Here is a 24,639-nt window from a genome sequence, read left to right on the forward strand (position 1 = left end):
AGTCCCAGGAGAGAGAGAGAGAATGAGAAAGGTAATTCAAAGAAATAATAGATAAAAATCTTCCAGGTCTGGGGAGGGAAATAGACAAATTATGATGGACGCTGTAAAAAAAAAGCCTTCCAGGGTCTGAAACAGGACACAATCAGGTGAGATCTCTTCAACTCCAAGGCCTAGAAGCCCTTTGGGAGAAGAGGTCTGGCTTTAAAACCAGGGGTTCTGTAGTTTATAAACCCTGCAGTTGGATTCTTTTTGTAGTACCAGTGCCTGACTATGTAGCTTTAATGGCTGCAGAGAAATCCACTTCAAAAGCCAACTTTCTAGAACAAACACTGCAGCCGCCCCATAAAGACCCATCATGTGCCTCCCTCCCCAGCACCTTTGGCTTAGAGATCTTGGTTGATTTCCATAACTGACCATTTGAGCTGGGTTTTTTTTTTCTTCTTCTTCTTCCTGTGCTTTAAACTCCTGCTCTTGTTTCAAATTCAATAATAAAAAAATGAGCCCATGAAAGCTTAGATCCCCACCACTGACTCCAGTGAAAGCCAAGCCCCTGGCCCACGACCTCACAGTGTGGCCCCACGTGGGCTGTGTGTTTTCCAGGACCTGCAAGTAGTGAACCTTTTATTTTTCCCGAAGTTTCCAGGCGTTTATTGCTGAGGGTATCTTGCCATCATAGTAATGAATGCAACAGTGTTCCAGTCACAGTGCTGGTTATTGAGAGGCCGAGACTGGCACAAAACAGTCTGCTTGCTTATTCACTTGCACATGTCTGGTAGGACTGAGGGGCAGCCCCTTTGTTAGTCTGCAAATTTCTATTATTTTCTTCTTCAGCGGCTTCACGCCCACTTATGCAAAGGGGAAAAAGTCTTTCATACTGGCTTTGGCCCTTTGTGTGTGACTCACACCATGAAACATGGCAGGACACCACACTTACTAGGCACATCTGTACAAGAAGCCTCACGTGGAACCGAGGGGTTTCCCATTTGAAAAATGAAGAGAAACATGATTTGAGTACTGGAAAATCCACAGCGTGGCCTTTTCAGAAAAGCCAGGCACAGCCTGGGAGACAGTTCTCCTGGGAGCCCTGAACTCCCAGGGGATGACCACCAACATCTGAAAATGACAGCAACCAAGCCGAACATGCAAACAGCGTAAGGCAAGGTAACCGCATTCATGTCTTCAGAAGCCAAGATAACGTTCTTTTACTTCCCCTTTCCTAAGTCTTGCAGATCTCATTTGAGTACCACTCTCCTGTCCTCCTTCGCGGATGGGAGATAAGCCTGGCTTCTAGGGAGACAGACTTACCCCGCCTAAGGCGGATCAGGCCCCCATGCTTCTGTGGCTGCTGTTTCTGCTCCTGGGTGAGTAGATGGGTCTCGGTTCCTTGAGGTCAGCCAGGGGAAGAATCAGGGGCTTCTGTATCCACTTCCACTTGGGGCTCAGAGACAGAGAGTAAGAGATGGAAAGTAAGTAGGGCTGGGCTCCCAAGAAAACCAAAGGCTCTGGGTCCCATCAGAGCTGGTCTGTTACCTTTGGTCTGTCACCCATCTCAGGCCAGAGAAGAGAGGGAGGCAATGAAGTGTGAAGCTGTTAAGTAGCATTAGGAAAGAGACGAGCCAGGCTTGTGGATACAGGTCATTTCTGTTTATAAAAATAAATTGTAAGCTCTTTTGTTTTGTTTGGGGGCTATGGGTGGCATAGACTGAGGGCAAAGAAATGGGGAGGAGAAACTAAAAAATGGGTTGTTAGAAAATTTCTCAGAGAGTATCTAGATAAAAGTGTTGGAAAAACAGTGCCCTGTGTGCTAATCTTTAAATCTTGGTTCCCTCACAGCTCCTGGAAGAGAACAATCAGGTCAGTTTTCCCATCTCCCTGTTCCTCCTGGTACCTGGGCATTGATCCTCTCATCCAGCACAGACTGTCCCCAAACTGAGGGCTGCAGGGATGTGCCACCCCAAGTAGTGCTGTTGCTATTTTGAGGTCACAACTGTTGCTCTGGTAGGTGAGCAGATCCTCCTCTGATTCCTCCAGTCTTTGATTCTTGCCCCATTACCGGGATGCCTCAGTGCAGAGGGAAGGACAGAGTCAGGACGCTGATGGTGAAAGAAATACACAATCTCCTCCAGTCCCCAAGACCCACCTCCATGCATGTCCAAGGTAGTGCCACTATCAGAGAACACAGAAATAGTTCCCACTCACAGAGGAAGATGCTACAGCCAAATCTTTACACATCTCCAAAAGGAGCTCATGTGACAGTCGTGTTTCCATTCCCGGGCACCTCGGTCAGTTGTAATTATATTCATCGGTATGACTTCTCAAGCAGCCCACACCCCTTCATTCAGAGTCTTATTATCTCTTAATTGTGTCCCACTTAGAGGGAGGTTAGAAAAAAGTTGTCTTCCCCAGAGAACTTCAAATGAAGCAAGGCTGAAAAGTAATGAAAGTGAGAAAAAAAATCTGTTCAGTAAGTATTGACAACCAAATAGGAAGAGTTTGTTCAGTCTAGAATCTGCTTCTGAGGTATATGCATCCCCAGCTCACCTTGACCTTGCCAGGAATGTATGAGATAAGAACTGTTCAGAATAATCCCACCCTCAGAGATCCTCTGTGTTTGCCCAACTATAAATCTTATCTGAGCTTTGCCAAACGCACACTAGGAACCTGAGACCTAACCCCGACGGCACCTGCCTGCCCACCTCTAGGCTAGGGAAGGATGAGGAAGAGCAGATTCCATCCCAGGCATTTCCCTGGGTTGTAGCTGTTCCATTTCCAACCCTGGTCCTGATCAGAATTAGCCCAGGAAGATGTCCAGGGGCAGACTGGACCTTCCGGTTTTCTACCCGCCTCGCATTTTCCTTCACCTGCCTTCATCTTTCTATGTCCTATTTAGGAATAGCTCCAAAAGCTTTTATTCTCCTCCAACCTCCATGGTCCAGATTCTTTAAAGAAGAGATAGTGACTCTCACATGCAAGGGTGCCCATTCTTCAGTCCAGGGAGGCATAACCTGGTATTGGGACAAAAAGCGATTGGAAAGAGAATCTGAAGAGATCCAGATAAACACATCTGGATACTACAATTGCAAGACCCGAGGATCTTCCCTCAGTGACGCTGTGCTTGTGGAATTTTTATCTGGTGAGGAAAGAAAGAAGGGGGGGATCTCTGAAATTAAGCCACTGGGCAGCCTGCCTGAGGTCAGTGCAGGGAGCCCAGGCAGACTTATAAACAGGCATGAGGATATTCAGTGTGGTGATCCCAGTGGGGAAAATAAAGAGAAAGGGCAAAAGGTGATTGCTGCATTGTCTGTCTTCTCCATCTAGAGAAGTGTCGGTAACCCAGAAATCACCAGGCAAAAGGGAACCCAGGTCGAAAGAAAGGGAAAGTATAAAATTCCTCTTTTAATGATATGCATAGGGATTTCTTCAGGACATTTTCTGGGAAGTAGTTCACTATCCTAGGACAAGGGAGAACTGGGTACTGGGACCGTGTGGAAATGCTGGTGAAGGGCGTTGGCAGGTGTCTGTAAGTCTGTAGTTCTTCCCTCACGGGGAGAAATGAGAATTTGAAAAAGAAGCATCAGAGGATAAGCTGATGGTGTCCTGTACCCTTTGCAGACTGGCTGATCCTCCAGGCTTCATACCCTGTCTTTGAAGGAGATGATGTAGTTCTGAGATGCCGGGCACAGAAAGAAGAGAAAGCCAGTGAAAAGATATACTACAAAAATGAAAAAAGACTTAGTAATAGTTATAGCTCAGACTTCACGCTGAACTCAGTCTCTAGGGACAATGGCAAATATCACTGTACGGCTTCTAAGGAAGCTTTTCTTTTCATAACACGGAAGGAGATTTCAAAACCTCTAATGATTCAAGTTCAAGGTAACGGCTCTGTTCCTGTGGGTAATAGGGCTCGTCGAGGAAACTGTGTGGGGATTGAGGGAGGGTGCTCCTCGGGGGGGATCTCATGAAAGCCTCTGATGACTCAGCCGTGGGACGAGATGGGCGGTTGTTCCAGCTGCACGGGTCTGGGTCCCTACCTCCGGATGGCTGGTGCTGAGGGCATGGCGGCATCTCTCCAGGAGCTCTGAGCCTCACTGCCCTGGCAACTGTGCTTGTTTGTTCTTCTCTCTAGAGCTGTTTTCACCTCCTGTTCTGAGAGCCAGCCCTTCCCACTCCATAGAGGGGAACCCGGTGACCCTGAAATGTGAGACCTCCCTCTCTCCCCAGAAGTCAGACAGGCAGCTTCAATTTCGTTTCTTCAAAGAAAAGCAGGTCCTGGGATCAGGCTGGAGCAGCTCCCCAGAGCTCCGGGTTCCTGCCTTGTGGACTGAAGATTCATGGTCTTACTGGTGTCAGGCGGAGACCGTGACTCACAACATCGTAAAAAGAAGCCGGAGATCCCAGATACAAGTTCAGAGTGAGTGTCTGGGGGGGCTTCGTTTTCAGACTCAGAGCTGGGGAGAGGGGGACAGAACAAGGCCACCTCCTGCCCTGTGGGGCGGTGGACATAACAGAGGGGAGCTTCCAGCTCTCCTGGCATCCCTCTTTAGGGTCAGCAGTGGCCTACCTTCCCTAGAGCACCAAGCTCCTCCATCCAAGTCAGATAATAGCACGTATTGATTGGTTACCGGGTGCCCAACCCTGTGGGGGCGACAAAGACATACAGGACATGTTTTTTCATGAGTCAGCAAGTAACTAGAAGCACAGATGACCACGGGCAGTCTTTGGAGGTCCCTATGGTGCTTCCATTTGTTGGCCTAACATTTTCCAAAATAATAGGAAAATAAACACTAACTGAAATAGTCAGAAAAGAATGTAGGGAGACAGAGGTGAGACTGGAGGAATCTTAAAGGATTTGGATTCTGAGTCAAGTCTCTTTGAGATAGAAGTAACATTCCCAGTGGCTGTCTTGTTCTGTGGTCCATTGACACATCAGAGATTCTTTAGACATAAATGTTCATAAACTGCAACTCTGGTCAACATTAGGTTTAAAATAAATTCATAGGCCTACATTCCCCAAAGGTGGGAATTGCTGTGTGCTGGGGGCTGTGTGGAAAATTGCTGTATTATAGAAGGAGAGGGGCTGCTCCCTCTGTAATAAAATTCACAACTGATGCCTTGCCTTCCCTGCCAGTCACACCTGCTGCTGTTGGCAGCATCAGGCTTCTCCTTGGCCCTGAAGTCCCCGCCATCTAAGCCTTCACGTATCATCTTGTGTCTTCCCAGGAGTCCCTGTGTCTGATGTGACTCTAGAGACTCAACCCCGTGAAGGGCGGATAGTTGCAGGAGGAAATCTGGTCCTTATCTGCTCAGTTGCCAAAGGGACAGGGACTATCACATTCTCCTGGCACAGAGAGGGCATAGAAAGAAGTTTGGGGAGAAAGACCCAGCATTCCCTGTCAGCAGAGCTGCAAATCTCCTCTGTGAAAGAGCACGACGCCGGGCGATACTACTGTGCAGCAGACAACAGCCGCGGGCCCATGCTCAGTCAGAGGATCAGAGTCGCCCTGGGAAGTAAGTTCCTGATCCCTCTTGCTCAGCCTTGGTTCACACGGCAGGGTTGCATTTCTCTGCCACCCATGAGGATCTTCTTAGGGAAGAGAAGGGACAGAGGTATAAAGATTTAAAGTTAACCAAGGAGGGGCATGGATGGCAAAATAAATTGAAGATGACTAATTTCTTGTGGAGAGGAATGAATAGTGATGAAAACAATATTATCCAGGATTACTTCGCATGGTTCAAAGAATATGTCTATATTTAGGTTGCATTAGTGGGATTATGGAATCTGTCACAGCAGCAGAGACCCTCTCTGACATCCCACCATCTCTCTCAGTCCCAGTGTCCTGCCCCGTCCTCACCCTCAGGGCCCCCAGGGCCCAGGCTGTGGTGGGGGAAGTGCTGGAGCTCCGCTGTGAGGCCCAGAGAGGCTCTCCCCCGATCCTGTACCGGTTTTATCACGAGGATGTCGCTCTGGGGAACAGCTCAGCCCCCTCTGGAGGAGGAGCATCCTTCAACCTCTCTCTGACTGCAGAACATTCTGGAAACTACTCCTGCGAGGCCGACAATAGCCTGGGGGCCCAGCGCAGTGACAGCGTGACTCTTAAGGTTACCGGTAAGCAGGATATTCCCAGAGCACTAACAGCTAAGAACAGGCTGCTTTCTCACAAACAGCTCCTCTAGGCTGTTTGCTGGTGTGATATCCCAGCATGCCCCCCACTGTATCTGCTCCACCTGGGAGTTCTGGATGACTTAGTTCTTCTGACTATACAATCAGTAACTTGGATCACTCCTTTATTAATTTTTTTTTAATTAAATAATTTTTAAATTTTGTTATCATTAATATACAATCACATGAGCAACATTGTGGTTACTAGATTCCCCCCATTATCAAGTCCCCCGCACACACCCTATTATAGTCACTGTCATCAGCATAGTAAGGTGCTGTAGAGTCACTACTTGTCTTCTCTGTGCTATACTGTCTTCCCGTGCCCCCCCTACAGTATGTGTGCTAACCGTAATGCCCCTTATTTCCCTTCTCCCTCCCTTCCACCCACCCTGCCCAGTCCCTTTCCCTTTGGTACCTGTTAGTTCATTCTTGGGTTCTGTGATTCTGCTGCTGTTTTGTCCCTTCAGTTTCTCCTTTGTTCTTATACTCCACAGATGAGTGAAATCATTTGGTACTTGTCTTTCTCCACCTGACTTATTTCACTGAGCATAATACCCTCTAGCTCCATCCATGTTGCTGCAAATGGTAGGATTTGTTTTCTTCTTATGGCTGAATAATATTCCATTGTGTATATGTACCGCATCTTCTTTATCCATTCATCTATTGATGGACACTTAGGTTGCTTTCATTTCTTAGCTATTGTAAAAAGCGCTGCGATAAACATAGGGGTGCATATGTCTTTTTGAAACTGGGATCCTGCATTCTTAGGATAAATTCCTAGGAGTGGAATTCCTGGGTCAAATGATATTTGTATTTTTAGTTTTTTGAGGAACCTCCATACTGCTTTCCACAATGGTTGAGCTAGTTTACATTCCTACCAGCAGTGTAGGAGGGTTCCTCTTTCTCTGCATCCTTGCCAGCATTTGTTGTTCCTAGTCTTTTCTATGTTGGCCATCCTTACTGGTGTGAGGTGATAACTCATTGTGGTTTTAATTTGCATTTCTCTGATAACTAGCGATGTGGAGCATCTTTTCATGTGCCTGTTGGCCATCTGAATTTCTTCTTTGGAAAAGTGTCTCTTCATATTTTCTGCCCATTTTTTAATAGGGTTAGTTGCTTTTTGGGTGTTGAGGCATGTGAGTTCTTCATATATTTTGGATGTTACCCCCTTATCGGATCTGTCATTTATGAATATATTCTCCCATTCTGTAGGATGCCTTTTTGTTCTGCTGATGGTGTCCTTTGCTGTACAGAAGCTTTAGCATGATGTAGTCCCATTTGTTCATTTTTTATTTTGTTTCCCTTACCCGAGGAGATGCATTCAGGAAAAGCTGCTCATGTTTATATTCAAGAGATTTTTGCCTATGTTTTCTTCTAAGAGTTTTATGGTTTCATGATTTTCATTCAGGTCTTTGATGCATTTTGAGTTTACTTTTGTGTATGGGGTTAAACAATACTCCAGTTTCATTCTCTTGCATGTAGCTGTCCAGTTTTGCCAACACCAGTTGTTGAAGAGGCTGTCATTTTCCCATTGTATATCCATGGCTCCTTTATTGTATATTAATTGATCATATATGCTTGGGTTTATATCTGGGCTCTCTAGTGTTCCACTGGTCTGTGGGTCTGTTCTTGTGCCAGTACCAAACTGTCTTGATTACTGTGGCTTTGTAGTAGAGCTTGAAGTCGGGGAGCATAATCCCCCCTGCTTTATTCTACACTCCTTTATTTTTACTGTCATTGTCATCAACAGCCATATAGTCCATTCAGTCTTCCCACAGACACAGAAAGACTTTCCATAGTACGAGGTAAGTGATGGTCAGCAACTTCTGACAAAGCAGAAGCTTTTACAAAACTTTATTTCTGAATTCCTTTGTCCAAGAACAAATGATAAGACCATTCCTTGCCAAGGTTCTCTGCCCCTACTCCCATTCAATCTAAATCACTACTCAGTTCTCTGGATTAAAAGATAAAATGTTTCTCTGTGTGGACACCCCCAGCCAATAGAACAGCAGTGCTTTCTCCTGACCCTCAGATTCTAATGACCTCTCTGGCCTTCTCACTTTTGTCTAAATTCCTTCTGACTCTTTGCATGCTAGCATATAGTTTAATCTGATGTTCTCAGTATCACCAGACACAATTTTTCTTCACCAGGGACACCAAGGCATCTTGTATTTCCCACTTGCAGCCCATGTTGGCAATTAGTTACATGCCCATCCATGATCATTCCAAAGTGTCCAGCATTTGGAGAGCAGGATGGTGCACTAGGACACAGGAAAAGATAGCTGGATAAAAAAGATACGGTAATGCCTCCAAGTGATTCAAACCCTTACATTATCTGGGTTTTGCCATGGCTTTTTATTCTCCAACTATTCCAAACTATTGAAATACTTACCACATCTTGGTTAATAATGATCTTTCTATGGGCCAAACTGGGTTATGATGTAGGTATTAGGACCTGGGAGGACCGGACAGTGCACTGAAATGGCGATTCCGTTTTGAGCAAGAGAGTATTTGTATGAACTTGAGCCAGTTTCTTTCCTAGTCTTGTCCTCATTCTCCTCATAAAGTAATTGAACCAAGTAAATCATGCAGGCACAAAAATCATGGAGGTTTTATAATGTGTATATTAAGTTAGTAAAGTAGTGCATATATATAGTTAATAAATATTTGGGGGGTATGTTCAACAGTTTTGATATAAAGTGGTAGGGGATCAATTGGTTACAGTAGCTTTCATCACCTGTACTAATTATTATTTTGTATCTTGCCAAGATACCCAGATCCAGATGGAAGCAGAGCATCAATGATACCCATTTTTCCATCCTATACACCAACTATGCAAAGATTTTCATTGAAATTCAGCTGTTTCCTGATGTTGATAAGTTGTTCTTATAAAATAAGCAGGAAGTATTGTGTATTTGAATGTATTACAAATGAGTTCAAGCTCTAGAACAAGTATTAACTGGCTGCTACATTCCGTTTCTCTAGATTTTTAAATGGGCAGATATGAATTTTTAGAGTTGACATATTGGCATTTCCTGGTAATAAAACTATGTAGACATGTAAGTATTTTTAAACAACCATTTTGCAAAATATTATCTTGAAAGCTTGAGTTTATTTAGAAAGCATTAGTACTGTGAGTACTGTTTAAAAGTATTTTTGTTGGTGTCTAATTATTATACTACTGATAGTCACGGATCATGAAAAAAAACCCCACCAAAAGTGAAGTAATGATCTTTCTTCATAGAAAAACACATGAGTAATCTTTAATTTACCCAATCTCCTTAGAAAGGATTTTAAGGATTATATTATTTAAGAAAGTGAAGTTATTTTATTTAAGTAAGAATACTGAAGTAGCCAAATAAAAGGGCAATATGTTCCCATATGCTGAGAGGGGACAAGCCACGGAAGGCACGGCTATGTGGGGACCCCTGTGCCTTCCTGGGAATCCCTTACAGATCTCAACACAGAGAGTGACATATGGCCTCAGTAAGTGTGCCAATGTGACTGTTAGTAAAGTTGCATTTCTTTTTTACTTTCAAGTTAAAAACTAAATCCTCTTAAACATTCTCCTATTTTTTCTTCTCACACCGCTTTGGGTTGTCCTATATCCCACCTGAGAAACCACTGAATTTCATCCTAACCATGGTCTTATCCCTAACATTCTCTGATTTTGTGGGAATAGTCATATGGAGCCAAATGTTTGGCGAACCCTGGAGGAAGAAATGTAATGGGAGAATCTGAGAATCGCTGCTCCCAGTATACAGAAGCCTGGAGAAATAGGAGGCAAGGAGGATTCTGGGACGATTGCAGAGGAGGAAGCATCAGGAAAATGTCTTTCTATGTAGACAATAATTGCAGAATCTGTCTGATGCAATTATTTTGGTATTCTGGAGTCTACTGAAGGCTTGCAACTCCAAGGGGAAGGCTTGGGCAAATTGCAGTTAAGTTCAGTACATTTCAGCTCTTAGCACAGTAGCACCTACCCGACTCCCACCCTCAGCCACGTGGCTGGGAGCTGTGAAGGTGTTCTTGGAGCAGCGTGCACACAGCTTGTGGGGAGCCGGGGTGGGCAAGAAGGACCTTGTCCTTCAGATATTGGAGATCTGTGCTCAGATCCGTAATTGCTGCTTCTGATCACAGACGTACAAAGAGGCAGGTAGCTAACTGTTGTCTCATTTCTTCCCAATATTTCAAGCTTCTTCCCCCTCTAGCTAAAGTGACGTCCAGGGGATTAAAAGAGCCAGCACCCTTTTTCTCCCATCATTTTCTTTATTTTTCTTCTTTGGGGAGTCAGACATTAGGGACTAGAACAGACACACATACCAATGGAATATAATAGACCATCCAGAAATATGCCATCACCTATATGGTCAGGTGATTTTTTGACTAGTGTATTGAGACCATTCAGTGGGGAAAAGACAGTCTTTTCAACAAATGTTGCTGGAAAAACTGGATATCCACAAGCAAAAGAATGCAGTTGGATCCTTACTTAACACTATGTAAGTCAAAAACTTAAATATAAGACCTAAAACTGTAAAACTCTTAGAAGAAAATAGAGGGCAAAATCTTCATGACATTGGATTTGGCCATGGTTTTTTTTGATACACATCAGAAGTACAGGCAAAATAGGAAAAAAAAAATAGATAAATTAGAATTGGTGAAAATTAAAACAGTATGCATCAAAAGGCAATATCAACAGGATATAAAGTTACCCTACAGAATGGGAAAAAAATATTTGTAGATCATATATGTGATAAGGGATTAATGCCCAGAATTTATCAAGAACTCCTAAAACTCAACAACATAGAAACAAACAATCCAATTAAAAAATAGGTAAAGGATTTGAATAGACATCTCTCCAAAGAATATATTAAGTGGCCAAAAGTACATGAAAATATGCTCACTACCACTGATTATTAAGGAAATGTAAATCAAAGCTGCAATGAAATACCACCTCACACCCACTAGGATGGCTATTATAAAAAAAATTTAACAAGTGTCAGTGAGAAATTGGAACCCCTGTTTATTATTGGTAGGAATGTAAAATGGTCTAGCCGTTATGGGGAGCAGTCTAGATAGTCCTCAAAAAATTAAAAAGTAGAACTACAATATGACCCAGAAATTCCACTTCTGGGTACACACCCCCAAAAGTTGACAGCAGGTTCTGAAGAGATATTTGTACACCCATGTACATAGCACCGTTATTTATAATATGACAACATGGAAGCAACCCACGTGTCCATTGATAGTAAATGTATAAGCAAAATGTGGTATACATACAATGGGATATTCAGACTTTGAAAATTCTGATATATGCTACCCCATGAATGAGACTAGAGGCCATTATGCTAACTGAAATGAGCCAGGCACAAAAAGATAAATAAGGTAAGATTCCACTTGTCTGAAGTACCTAGAATAGACAAAACCAGAGACAGAAAGAATGGTCATTGCAAGGGGCTGAGAAGTTGGTAAATAGGGAGTTATTGTTTAATGGGTACAGGGTTTCAGTTTTACAAGATGTAAAGCTATGGAGATGAATGCTGGTGACAGTTGCACAACATTATGAATGTATTTAATATCACTGACTGTACACTTAAAAATGGTTGTGATGGTAATTTTATGTTACGTATATTTTATTTCCAAAAAATTTGCAAAAAGAAAGAAATACGAGGTCATGGCATGAGTGGAAAGGCACACTGGGATGCATGAAGTATGTGTAAAGACTTGTCCCTGAGGCCCTTAGCAACTGGCCCAGGTCACTTCATATTGCAAAGGATGTACAGAAGGGCCAAACTGAAGCCATCTTGGCAGGACTTGTCATTTCTACCCCGATGGGGCCGCCGGTGCTACCTGTCTTGCTGCCAGCAGATGGCTCATGTTCAAGTTGAATCATTCTCGTTCAACAAATGATCCCCAAGCTCCCTCTGCTTTAGGCAATTTCTGATGCAAAGCAGAGCTTAAGATCCTTACCGACCTTCTCTTGCTAATGAAACACCCAGCTTATGTCTAAAACACCAAGATTGATTCATCCAGGTTTCCTCACAGTTTAGCAGAACCAACACCACAGCTCACATTCCACATTAATTATCAATAATTCCATATGCTAGTAAAAACATAATGATTTTCTGTTCTTCCTGGCTGTCTTGTTTCCACAACTAAATGGAAATCATTGTTGCTATGGCTGGATCTGTGTATTTTTGTGTTAATCTGAATCAACACAGTCATCCATTCATTTGTCAATTATTATTACATGTCAGGTAAAGTTCCAGCAGCCAGAAACACAGCAATGAGCAAACGATAAGTCCTCATTCTTATGAAATTTACACTCTATTGGGGGAATCAGATATTTGACAAAGAAAGATAGATAAATAGATGATAGGTAGATAGATAGTCAGTGTTAAATGCTATGTAGAAAAATAAAGCAAGGTTTTAGGGTAATGAGTAATGAGGCCCTACATGAGATAGGTGTGGAAATCTAGGTTTAAAGCTAAGATCCAGGAGTCAGTAATATTGAGATATGAACCTTGCTTTTAGTTAATTTTTCTATCAATATTAATAATTAACATTGATCAAGTACTTTATGTACCCAATTCTTATTACCATCACTTGGGATATAATTATCATTAGCTCCAGTTTACAAAGGAATAAACTGAGACTCAGAGAGACTAAAAAGTTTTGAAACATCAAGATCACAAACCTGGAAACCAAGGACAGATACAGAATTCAAACGCAGGTTTTCCTGAATCCCAGGTCCTTGTTCCTACCGCTAAACTGTGCCAGATATTGCCTTTAGAAGTTATCTTATATACATACTTATCAAAACTGCTCTGTTTCCTCCATAGTCCCAGTGTCTCGCCCTATCCTCACCCTCAACCCTCTTGGGGCCCAGGATATGGCGGGTGACACACTGGAGCTCCGCTGTGAGGCCCAGAGAGGCTCTCCTCCGATCCTCTACTGGTTTTTTCATGAGGATGTCACCCTGGGGAACAGCTCAGCCCCCTCTGGAGGAGGAGCATCTTTCAACCTCTCTCTGATGGAAGAGCATTCTGGGAACTTCTCCTGCACAGCTGACAACAGCCTGGGGGCCCAGCGCAGTGAGGTGGTGACACTCAACTTCACAGGTGGGTTGGCGTTATCTGGGCCAGTGGTTATAGTTACAGTAAATAAAATATTTATCCAACAGATTGTATAAATTTACCAATATCAAAGAGTTTTTGAACATGCACCCCAAGGTTTGGGGCTTCTAGAGATTACATTCATGGGGTAGAGGAAAAGGGAATATATTTTAATCTTAGATGCTGGCAATCACTCTCCATGTGCCATTACTTTGAAAATTACTAATTATACTGGAGATAATTCAAATGAAGAAATCAGAGCCTGGCAACAACCTGTCCTGATATAGCTCTAGCCTCCACCTACATGGCTTTTGTTTAGATCAAAAATATTTTCCACCGGAACTCAAGTACATGTCTCTCCACTTAGGGCCTTCCAGGAACAAAGGAGTCCTTATCCCTGTGAGGGTCACTGGGTGGCTGCTAAGCATCCTTGGCCTTGCAGCTGCTGTTGTTCTGGTGGGTCACTTCAGGACCCAGAGGAAATCAGGTGCGTGTCCACATCTTACCTGCCGATGATGCGACTTTTGCCACTGCTGTAATAATTTAGATTTAGAGTTGTGTGGTACATCCCATAAAGGTTTATTATTCCTTTCCAAGTGCTAGACCCTCACTTCTACTCACTGCCGCTCTGTAGGCAATAGTGACATTAAGATAGAATAAATTCCTTAATGAAGTTATGACTCCATGTACCTAATTGGAGATTTAAATCAGGTAGCAAAGTTTTGGTTCTAATTAAAAATTAGAAATTTAAGTATTTACTACTCTACCCCTAGTAGAAAACTTACTGAAAACAAAAAGAATAAAAAATAAAGTCCTCTATTTGTAAAACAAAAAGATAATAGTCATGGGGGCAAACCATAGACTCTGAGATGTATTTGAATATCAGTTAAGTATAGTGAAATTTGGATAAAATTAATAGAGAATGCTGAGAATGAAATAAAAATTTCAATTTCTGATTGTTGCTGGTATATAGAAATAAAGTTGATTTTCATATATTGATCTTACATCCTGCAACTTTGCTAAACACATTTGGTAGTTTTGATATCTGTCTGATTTCATCAGACCGTCTACATAGGTGATCATGTCATCTATGAATATAGTTTTTCTGCCTCCTGGCCAGTCTGGGTCCTTTTGTTTTGTTTTGTTTTGTTTTTTTCTTGCCTTAATGCATTGGCTAGAACTTCTTGTACAATATTGAATAACAATGAGAGCAGACGTTGTCTTATTCTTGATCTTAGAGGGAAAGTATTTGGTCTCTCACCAGTAAGTATAATATTAGCTGTGGATTTTTTGTAGATGTTCTTTATTAGGCTGAGGAAGCCTCTACTATTTGTAATTTGCTGAGAGTTTTTATAGGAAAAAATGCTTGTCACATTTTTTTTCTACATAATTGAGATGATCATCTGATTTTCTTTTCCAGTCTATTGATATGGATTTTGAATTTTGAATATTGAACCAGTCTTCCATTTATGGGGTCAGCCTTACTAGGTCATGATTGTTGGATCTGATTTGCTAAAAACTGTGTGAAGAATATTAGCATCTATGTTCATGAGGGATATTGTTTGGTAGCTTTTTTTTTCTTGAGATGCCTTTTCTGAATTGCTGTCAAGGCAATACCCACTTAGTTACCCCTTCCCGTATTCTTCATTTCTTTTTGTATATCCGTATTTCCATCTGGTATCATTTTCTGATTGGACATAAAGAACTGGAGATTTGGGGAAGTTAAGTAATCTTTCCAAGCTCATAAATCCATTAAGAGTCAGATTTAACTGGGATCTCCCTGGTCCTTGAATCCATATTCTCTCCATTACACCTTAGTGACTTATAGAGTCATACCTCCTACTTTCAAAATTACTTTTCTATATCTTTTCTACATTACTTCATTCATATCATCTTTCTTGGATGTCATGTATTAATCAGCAACATACTAGAAGTACAGACATTAAAAACTCAGTGTTGAAGCTGATAATATGAAAAAAAAACAGATTGCTCAGTCAATATAGCAACAAATAACACCAGGGAAGGGAAAGAAAGATTAACAACCATCATTTTATGTGATTCATGAGAACAAGGAGCCCAGAAGTGTCTAAGTGTCTGTCCTCCAGATCTAGGGGAAGTATTGTTTTAAATAGCAAACTCAACTAAAGAATTTTAACCGTCCATCAATCAGAGGGTCTCTGCCTTTTTCATCTCAAAATTTTGCCTACCATACTTCCCTCATATCAAAGTATTCTTTCTCATTTTTAACCAGTCTTCTCAGGGGGGCTCTCAGCCTTTCCAAATTTTTCTAAAAGTAAAGAGTTCTGCTCCTTATGCATGAATGTATCCTGCAAGTTATCAAAGGGAGCAATAAATTTATTAACTATATAATTGAATTGCCTGCATTAAAATTCCAGTAATGGAACATGCCAAATACTTAATGTCTGGCAAGTTAATTAAGTTTTCCAAACCCTAGTTTCTTCAGCTATAGAATGTTCATAATAACAGTATCTATCTTTAAGGTATGAGACAATCTATGTAAAGTGCTTTGTACAGTGCTTGGTCCATATATCTTCAGAGAATATCAGCTTGTATTATAAACAGCCTTTGGGTCTGCTTTCTCTTTAACAGATGAAGAGATTGACTGAATCTCAGATGAATCCTGGGACTTAGCGAGTTCAGTCACATACTGATTGTTGATTGTTCTTGATTGATGTGGATTGTAATTGCTCTGAGGAGAGAGATAAAGGCTAGAATCATGCTCACACACATCTAGTTTAAGTCCTCCCCCATGGGAATCACCAGTCACTTCTCAGTGTCTTTGAGTCTACTGCTGTTTTGTACATTCTATTTTGCTTTGTTTTTATGGTATTTGTCTTCCTCCACCTGGCTTGTTTCCTGAGCATAATACCCTCTAGATCCAGCCATGTGGTTGCAAATGGCAGGATTTCAATATTATGACTGAATAATATTCCATTGTGTATATGTACCATCTCTTTTTCCATTCATCTATTGATTGACACTTAGGTTGCTTCTGTATCTTGGCTATTGTATGTAATGCAGCTATAAAGATAGGGGTTCATATATCTTGCTTAATTAGGGATTTTGTTTTCCTTGGGTAAATTCCTAGAACTGGAATTACTGGTTTGAATGGTATTTCTATTTTTAGTTTTTTGAGGAATCTGCATACTGCTTTCCATAGTGGTTGTATCAATTAACATTCCCATCAACAGTGTAGGAAGGTTCCCATTTCTCCACATCCTCACCAACACTTGTTATTTCTTATATTTTAGATAGTGGCCATTCTAACTGGTGTGAGGTGATCTCTCTGTGGCTTTGATTTGCATTTCCCTCATGATTAGCGATGTGGAGCATCTTTTCATGTGCCTGTTGGCCATCTGCATTTTTCTTTGGAGAAATGTCTGTTCAGCTCCTCTGCCCATTTCTTAATTGAGCTATTTGTGATTTGGTTGTTAAGGCATATGAGTTCTTTGTAAAATTTGGATGTTAACACTTTATCAGATGAATCATTTACAAATACACTCTCCCATAGTGTAGGTTGCCTTTTTGTTCTGCTGGCGGTGTCCTTCGCTATAAAGCTTTTAGTTTGATGTAGTCACACTTGTTCATTTTTTATTTTGTTTCCTTTGCCAGAGGAGAAGGGTCCAGGAAAAATTTGCTCATGCTTATGTTCAAAAGATTATTGCCTATGTTTTCTTCTAGGAGTTTTATGTTTTCATGTCTTACATTCAGGTCTTTAATCATTTGAGTTTATTTCTGTGTATATAGTTAGACAATAACCCAGTTTCATTCTCTTGCATGTAGCTGTCCAGTTTTCCCAACACCAGTTATTGAAGAGGCTGTCATTTCCCATTGTATATTCATGGCTCCTTTTTCATATATTAATTAACCATATATGCTTGGGTTTATATCTGGGCTCTCTAGTCTGTTCCAGTGGTCTGTGGGTCTGTTTTTAGCCTCAAGTAACACATCCTTTCATGAAGGAGAGAGTTAGAGGCAAACATAGAAATAGATAATTACAATACAATATAGTAATTTTAATATTGTAGGGTTCTAGGTGCATGAATACAGGTCACTTAATCCAGCTTGTTAGCATCAAAGAAAGCTCTGGAGTAGGAAAGGTAAATTGGAATTAACCATGAGAAAGAGAAAGAAAGAAGGGGTATGGAGAAAACAATGTGTACCCAATATTCTTGAAATGGATTTACAAGGATCATAGATACAGAGAGGTCTGAGCTTATTGTGTTAGTCCTATTGATTCATACTTGTGTAAGAGCTGTCAGTCAATTTTAACCCCCTCTGTAGGTCTCAGTCCCCTTGCCTTTGTCTCATAAGCACTTGGCCCAACATTAAGTATTAAGTTGTTACTTGGTCACAACTACCTAGAGTTCATGTTGCTACTACTGATTGAATAACAATTCAGAAAAAGTGTGATTCTGGGCAAATATGTTTTGAGACCCCACCTTCCTCATCTATAACATGACATGGGGAGTGGAGCTGCATGTTCTCTAAGATTTGCCATAGCTGAGCTCTAGAATGAATCTGATTTCTGGGAAAGGGCATTCTGACATAGAGCACGTTATCTACACAGCCCACTTACCATCATTGGTCCTTTGTTTTTCAGGAGGACTCTCTGCTTCTGGAACACCTAGGTGAGGTCTCTGCTTCTTGGGCTGCCAACATTTTCATGATTTACTTATACACACAATATAGGAATATGGAATTATACACATTGAAAAGTGTTTGACTCAACTTCCTATTAATATTTTCAAATTCTTATGAATTCCGAACATGATTAAGAACTCCATTTGCATTATATTTGTGAATAATACTCACACCTACTTATAATTATTTGCTATCGATGCTAATTTATCTACTCCTTTAAATGTACTCCACTGATATCTTATTGACATCTTTCATAGAGCCACAATGCATTCATTTCCTTTATTGCTCATTCCTCCATTCCTCCATTCATTCAGGAAATGATTATTGAGTTAATTCACATATTAACTACAGAAGGAAATGAAATTGGAAAAAAGAATACTTCATGAAGAACCTTCATGGTATCTTACAGGAAAGGTGTGTGATCGTTATGAGGTAGAAAATTGAAAGGGACTTTTTTTTTAAAAAAAGCAAAGGTCAAATTCTGTGGGAATTCAGAATTCTTTGCATATCAATGCTTAAGGGTTTACAATTTTGAAAATAGTAAAAAAAAATTAAGCAAATACAGGCGTTTATCAAAGGGACCTTGGGGTAGTGTAGCTTTCTGCTCTGGCCTTGCTGCAGGGCGTCTTCTCTACAGTGCTTCTCTGGGATTCACCTTGGGTCACACCCTGTCTGACATTTTCTCAAACAAGCCTTGCAGACTCTTAGGGTGAACAGCCATTATGTTTTTACATAAACCATGCGAGGCTCTTCCTGGACATTGATTTCCCTGAGACTCTGTATAATCCACGAATATTTTTCTCTCTTGTCTCTTTCTGCCTCTGTCACAATTACAGTCCTAGTGGGTATCAGGAGCCCTCCTTGTCCAGCCCTTCCAGCACAGACCCCCAAGAGCCCACCCACTGTGAGCCACTAGCCCTAACGGAGCTGCAGCCAGTGTACAGCAACGGTGAGGACTTCCTAGGGGCCGGTGGGCTGTACGGTTGAGCCAGGAGGGAGGAGAGATGGAGGTACAGTCCATGGCCCAGTCACATTAAATGTTAAAATGGCATCACTGGGTTAGGGAAAGAACTGGGTGGCTGGGAAGAAAAGTCTAGAATGTGGGTTTTTTGTTACAGCCAGCTATGATCTATTTTCTCACAGTGAATCCTGAAGACAGCAACCTGGTTTATTCCCAGATCTGGAGTGTCCAGCATACAAAAGAAAATTCAGGTGAGACATCTTACAGATAAGTAGAGCTGAGATGGCAGTGTGTTATCAGATCCAGCGAGGAGTCTTTGATCAAAGATTCATCTCAAATATGAGTCCAACATGGAAGAAATTATCTGTTCCTCTTCTACTGCTAATCATACAATCATATCCTCTCCCTCTTACCTGTCTACACCATTACCCCACAAACTCTTTGAGGACAGACACTATAGTTTTTCACGAATGTATCAATGAAATCTAGTGCAATGCTGGAAAACTATAGGTTCCTCAAATATTTTTTGAATAAATCAATGAACAGTCGTTACTAAATTAAGCCTATATAATCTAATGTGTAGATACTTGTAATTCTCTTAACTGTTCTCTTTCTTTCTAATCTTGGTTCTCCTCCAGCCTTCCAACAATCTGTTTCCAGCATGATCCCTTTGAGATGCACAGTCGATCACATTATTGTCTAGGTTAACTAACCCGGATGACTCTTGATTCTAAAACACGATCTTTGCTTCCCTCCGCCCTTCGGCCCCTCCTGGCAGCTCTGGCTTACGTCCCCTCATTCTAACCACACTGAGCTCTTGGCAGTTTCCTGATCATACTGGGCTGTCTCATACTTCAGTGCTTATGAGTCTTTTTGACCTGAAAAGTCTTTACCCCTACCTGAGTTTACCTGGTGACCCCTGCTCACATGTCAAGACACAGTTGAGGCACCACTGTGACGCTCACCGTGGTTCCCACCGGCCCGCCCTCGGTCCTAACCTGGGAGGAACTAATTCCCTTTGTGGCAACAGTATAGTTCAATGTATATTTCTATCTTGGCGTCCATAATACTTGCTGCATTTGTTTCTGTGTCCATTTCTCCCCTTCAAAATTACAGACTCCTTAATCATATGGACTGAATGTGTGTCACTTCTGCCTCATTGAAGCTTACCAAAGCCTAATAGAGGTCATTTTTTCAATGAATGCTTCATGGCTAAATAAATAAATGAAAGAGATCCAATGAACCCATTAGAGGAGAGAAGAAATACAAATGCTGAAACTTCTTAATGCTCCACCACAAATCTTTGGCTTACCGGGAATGTGTTGTGCGACCTCAGCATGCCAGCCCCCTCTCCTGCTTGTCCCAATTTCCCTGTGCAAAGTGAAGGGAGTCCTCTTTGCTGCTTGCTCCCAAAAGATCAATACAGCCACAGAGGCCTAGAGGTGGGGAGGAGGGTGTTGCAGCCGCTTTGCTGGGGTTGTGGTGAGCAGTGGAGGAAGAAGGAGTTTCAGGAGAGTCACTTGGGGCACTTGATGGGCAGGGGAGAGGCTTTTTTTGTAGACGGGAAGGGGACGGGATGCTTCGTCCGCGGACATGTCTTGGAAGCATTCAGCAGAGAAAGCAGTAAGGGAGGAGTCAGCACAGGAGAGACTGGTGGGAAACGGATCGTGAGTAGGTTCAAAGTTGGGACACATCGCCCACGGTGTAATGGTTTTCTTTCTTCCTCCCATCCAGCACCAAAGTCACCAAGGCTGCCTCGGGAGGATAAGGTGGGTCACATTTTCTGGCTTGCTTTCCTCTCTGCTCATCCTTCCCTGTATGAAGGTACGGACTGTGCTTTTCCACCAGGAACCTGTAGTCATCTATTCGGAGCTGAAGAAGGCGCATCCTGATGACCCTGCAGAGCCGGCCGGCAGGAGAGGCAGGGCGGGTGAAGAGGCTGCAGACAACTACGAGAATGTCCCGTGAATACAACTGACCTTCAGCCACTAGCTCTGTACCCATAGGGGCCCAGAGACCCTGGGGGTGGCCTGTGCCGTTCTTCCTGTTCTGTCCAAGCAGGCACCCTTTTTTCCTCCAGGACTCTGCTGCCCAGGAGGCTGGGCTCTAGGGGACGTGAGGCTGCACGAAAGGTTTTTCAACCTCCTCTGTGCCCGAGTCTGTGCGCTTTCTAGGAACAGAGTGGGCAGCATTTGAGTAAATGCTGCATTTCTTCAGAGTAGACAAACATGTGAAGGCAGGGCAGGTGGACCTTCAGTCCCTGGATCTGTGGCGTAGAGGAGGGGAGAGAAACATTCCGGTGAGGATTGCAAGGGTGCAACCACGGCCAGTTGATCTAAGAGTGCACAAAAGCTTTTAATGTACTATCTCTGCATAAATGATTTGCTTTCAACATTTTGTTACCTTTTCCGTGTGGTTAATAAGGGCATTACTTGTATATGTTACACATACAAGCTGGAAACAACCAAATAGATTCATTCTGTCTCTGTGTATACTGTGTTTTCATGAACTGGACATCAATACAAAGAAATTTAAAAAACATGGAATAACCCAGTCTATTTAATAGGAGAGCCTCCTAATTATCTGGTCAGTTTAATGGGCTGGACTGTTGTCTCTCAAAATTCTCATGTTGCAATCCTAACCCCCCAATGTGACTACCTTTAAGGAGGTAGTTAAGGTTAAATGAGGTTATAAGGACAGATCCTCATCCAATAGGATGGGTGTCCTTACAAGAGGAAGAGACATCAGCGACCTCTCTCCGTCACCCTTCGTGCACGCAGAGGAAATGCCACATGAGTACACAGCGGGAAGGCAGCCATCTGCCCCGGCAGCAGGTGACCAGGAAAAGGTGGCAAAGCTTGGTGTCACCCGGGAGCCCTCAGGACCTGAACTGGCTGTGGGCGTGGATGCAAGGCCATCAGAAAGCTCAAAGCAGGACATCCCCTCCCCTTGCTCAAAAACTCCAGTCATTCCTTCAATTGACCGACAACTATGGAGGAAAAAGAATTTTTAAAGCATACCAATATTTCTTAAGTTTCAGGAAAAATGACAGACTTGCATTTATTCATAAATTCTTCTGAGGCAGGAAAGGAGTAACTGACATTGTCAGCCTCTGTCACCTAGTGTTACACTGAACTTGATACAACGCTGGAGACAAACAGACCTTAGGAAAAGAGGCCAGAGAGTTCACTGATGACTGGTGTCTGCCAACGGATACAATTTGTGGACATCATTGATTTTACACCAGCCATTGTTGATGACTTTAAGAAAATAACACAGTGATGCTTTGCAAAACTTGAAAAGAACTCAAGCACACCGGTAAAGTGTATTTCAAATTTTATGCTTTTCCCCTTGGGCATCAGACACTTAGAAAACATATGGCAACGTGTGATCTGATTTGAGGTTTTCAATCTTAGGCTAATGAATTCAACTAGCAAGCTAATTTGCTGAGGAAAAAATCATTTTCCTTCTTAGGAGGAAATACATATTTTTATTATGAAAGTGGGACTCTTATGTCTTGTTTCTGTATAGTAGGTACAAAATACAATCCAAAAGGTGTGCCTGACCTGTAGAAACAGCAAGGAATCCGGGTATAGTCTGTGTCCATGCTTAGATTTTGCTCTGAATGTCTCCCGCTTTGAACTCCAGGAAGAATAATGTCATATATGGGGGGAGAGGGACATGCCACCAAGTGCCAGTTGTGGGAAACCCATTTGAAAGTGTGGTGACAAAACGCAGATGTTTCTCTACTGATTTAAAAGACAGAATATCTGTAAGGGAGGAAGACAGAATGGAGGCAACATCCCATGGACAGCAAATGCCCCTCTCCAGGAGTGCATGCCAGGAACAGAGAGGACAGCAGCCACCAGGATTGAGAGAATCGGCAGTGCCAGGAGGTGGGCGCACCGGAGGGACTCCAGTGCACAGAATAATTCTGGGTGTACGGTATGCAGGACTTTCCTCTCAGAAGTCCTCATTATCCAGGTCCTCAAAATGAGGGCAAATAATAATCTCTGTAAACAGTCAGGGAGAGTCTAAGGGATATTTGGGAGAAGATCGAAGAGGAAATTATATTTCCAACTGGTGAAGAGGTAGCATTTGAGGCATCAAGATTTAAGGTGTTACTTCGATTTTTTTCTTTACATTTTATTTATTTGCACATTTACTGAAGAATACCTTATGCACAAGAAATTGCACATATTTAAAGCGTACAATTTGATGAGTTTTGACAGATACATACTTCCCTGGAACCACCCCTACCATCAAGACCCCAAACATCTCCCATCACCCACCAAAGTTTCCTCATCCCCTAAGCAATACTTGTTTCCCTTCACCTGTTTCATGCAATCACTGATATGCTTTCTGTCACTGTACGTTGGAGTGTATTTTCTAAAATTATATATAAATAGAATCATACGGTATATACTCTTTTGTGCCTAGCTTCTTTCTTCACCAAGCAAAAATATTTTGAGATTCATTCACATTGTTTCATGAATCCACAGTACACCCTTTTTCATTGCTGAGTAGCATTCTATTGTATGGATATATCACCTTTGATTAACCATTTACCTGTTAATGAACATTTGGATTCTTGTTTGTTATTATTGAAAATAAAGCTGCTATGAAAACCCATGTGTAAGTATTTGTGTGTACATATGTTTCCATTGCTCCTTTGTAAATACCTAGGAATGTAACTGCTAGGTCACATAGTAGATTTATGTTTACGTTATAAGAGGCTGCAATACTCTACAAAGGGCGGGACCCCTGTACATTCCCATAAGTAATGTATGATGGCTAGTTACTCCACATCCTTGCCAACACTTGGCATTTTCTGTCTTTAATTTCAGTTATTCTAAGGAGTATGTAGTGTAGGATAGCATCATCTCATTGCAGTTTTAATTTCCCTGATGATCCCCGATGTTGATTTTCTTCTCAAGTTCTTATTGGCTCTCTGTAAGACCTTCTTTCGTGATGTGTCTGCTCACACCTTTTACTTTTTCTTTATTGGGTTGTTCAACTTTCTATTACTGATTGTGAGAGTTTTAAAAAATATGCTCTGGTTTTTATTTATGTGTTGGAAATATTTTCTCCATGTCTGCAGTTTGCCCCTCATTTTCTTAATGGTGCCTTTTGAAGGACAAAAGATTTTGTTTTGATAAAGTCCAGTTAATTGATTTTTTAACATTTTTTATGGGTATGCTTTGTGTTTCCTGCATAAGAAAGTATACCCCAAGGTCAAAAGATTCTCTCCTATTTTTTTCCTATGAGTTTTACAGTTTTTACTTTTACATTTAGTCCCATAAGCCACGTAAAGTGAATTTGTGTGTGTGTGTGCATAGTGCAAGGAAAAGTGTTTATATTTTATTGTGAATATTCAATTGTTCCATCACTATTTGCCTCTTTATAATTTGAGTTGTTTATCTCCTTATTATCAAATTACTGGAGTTCTTTATATATTTCAGATCTATATCTCCTTGTCAAATATATGCTTAGAACGTATTTCCTCATGTTTTGTAATTTGCATTTACATTTTCTTAACTGTGACTTTCAAAAAGCAAAAATCTTTAATTTGATAGAAATTATCATTTTTTTAATCTGTTAGTTCATGTTTTGTGTACCCTGTTTAAAAACTATTTGCCTTACTGAATTCCATAAAGATTTTGTCTACATTTTCTTTTAGAAATTTAATAGCTTCCACTCTTGTATTTAGATATGTGATGCGCTTCAAATTAATTTTT

General features: G+C 41.7%; 1 protein-coding gene across 3 annotated transcripts; it reads left to right on the plus strand.

Annotated features, from left to right (window-relative positions):
• Nucleotides 1-767: 767 nt before the first annotated feature.
• LOC118930741 (Fc receptor-like protein 3) lies at nucleotides 768-21,784 on the plus strand. 3 transcript variants are annotated; one of them, XM_036922626.2, is made up of 14 exons: nucleotides 769-1,361; nucleotides 1,834-1,854; nucleotides 2,891-3,133; nucleotides 3,613-3,873; nucleotides 4,127-4,411; nucleotides 5,221-5,508; nucleotides 5,828-6,106; nucleotides 13,003-13,281; nucleotides 13,643-13,762; nucleotides 17,900-17,927; nucleotides 18,777-18,889; nucleotides 19,084-19,152; nucleotides 20,636-20,670; nucleotides 20,750-21,784. In XM_036922626.2, exons 1-14 carry the CDS (start codon nucleotides 1,331-1,333, stop codon nucleotides 20,867-20,869), a joined length of 2,172 nt encoding a protein of 723 aa, XP_036778521.2. In that variant the 5' UTR covers nucleotides 769-1,330; the 3' UTR covers nucleotides 20,870-21,784. The 3 variants fall into 3 exon arrangements, with proteins under 3 accessions (XP_036778522.2, XP_036778521.2, XP_057351165.1); XM_057495182.1 differs by having other exon boundaries at nucleotides 4,259-4,411; XM_036922627.2 differs by lacking the exon at nucleotides 3,613-3,873 and having other exon boundaries at nucleotides 768-1,361.
• The last annotated feature ends 2,855 nt before the right edge of the window (nucleotides 21,785-24,639 follow it).

Source organism: Manis pentadactyla, chromosome 19 (assembly GCF_030020395.1).
Source record: "Manis pentadactyla isolate mManPen7 chromosome 19, mManPen7.hap1, whole genome shotgun sequence".
Lineage (NCBI taxonomy): Eukaryota > Metazoa > Chordata > Mammalia > Pholidota > Manidae > Manis > Manis pentadactyla.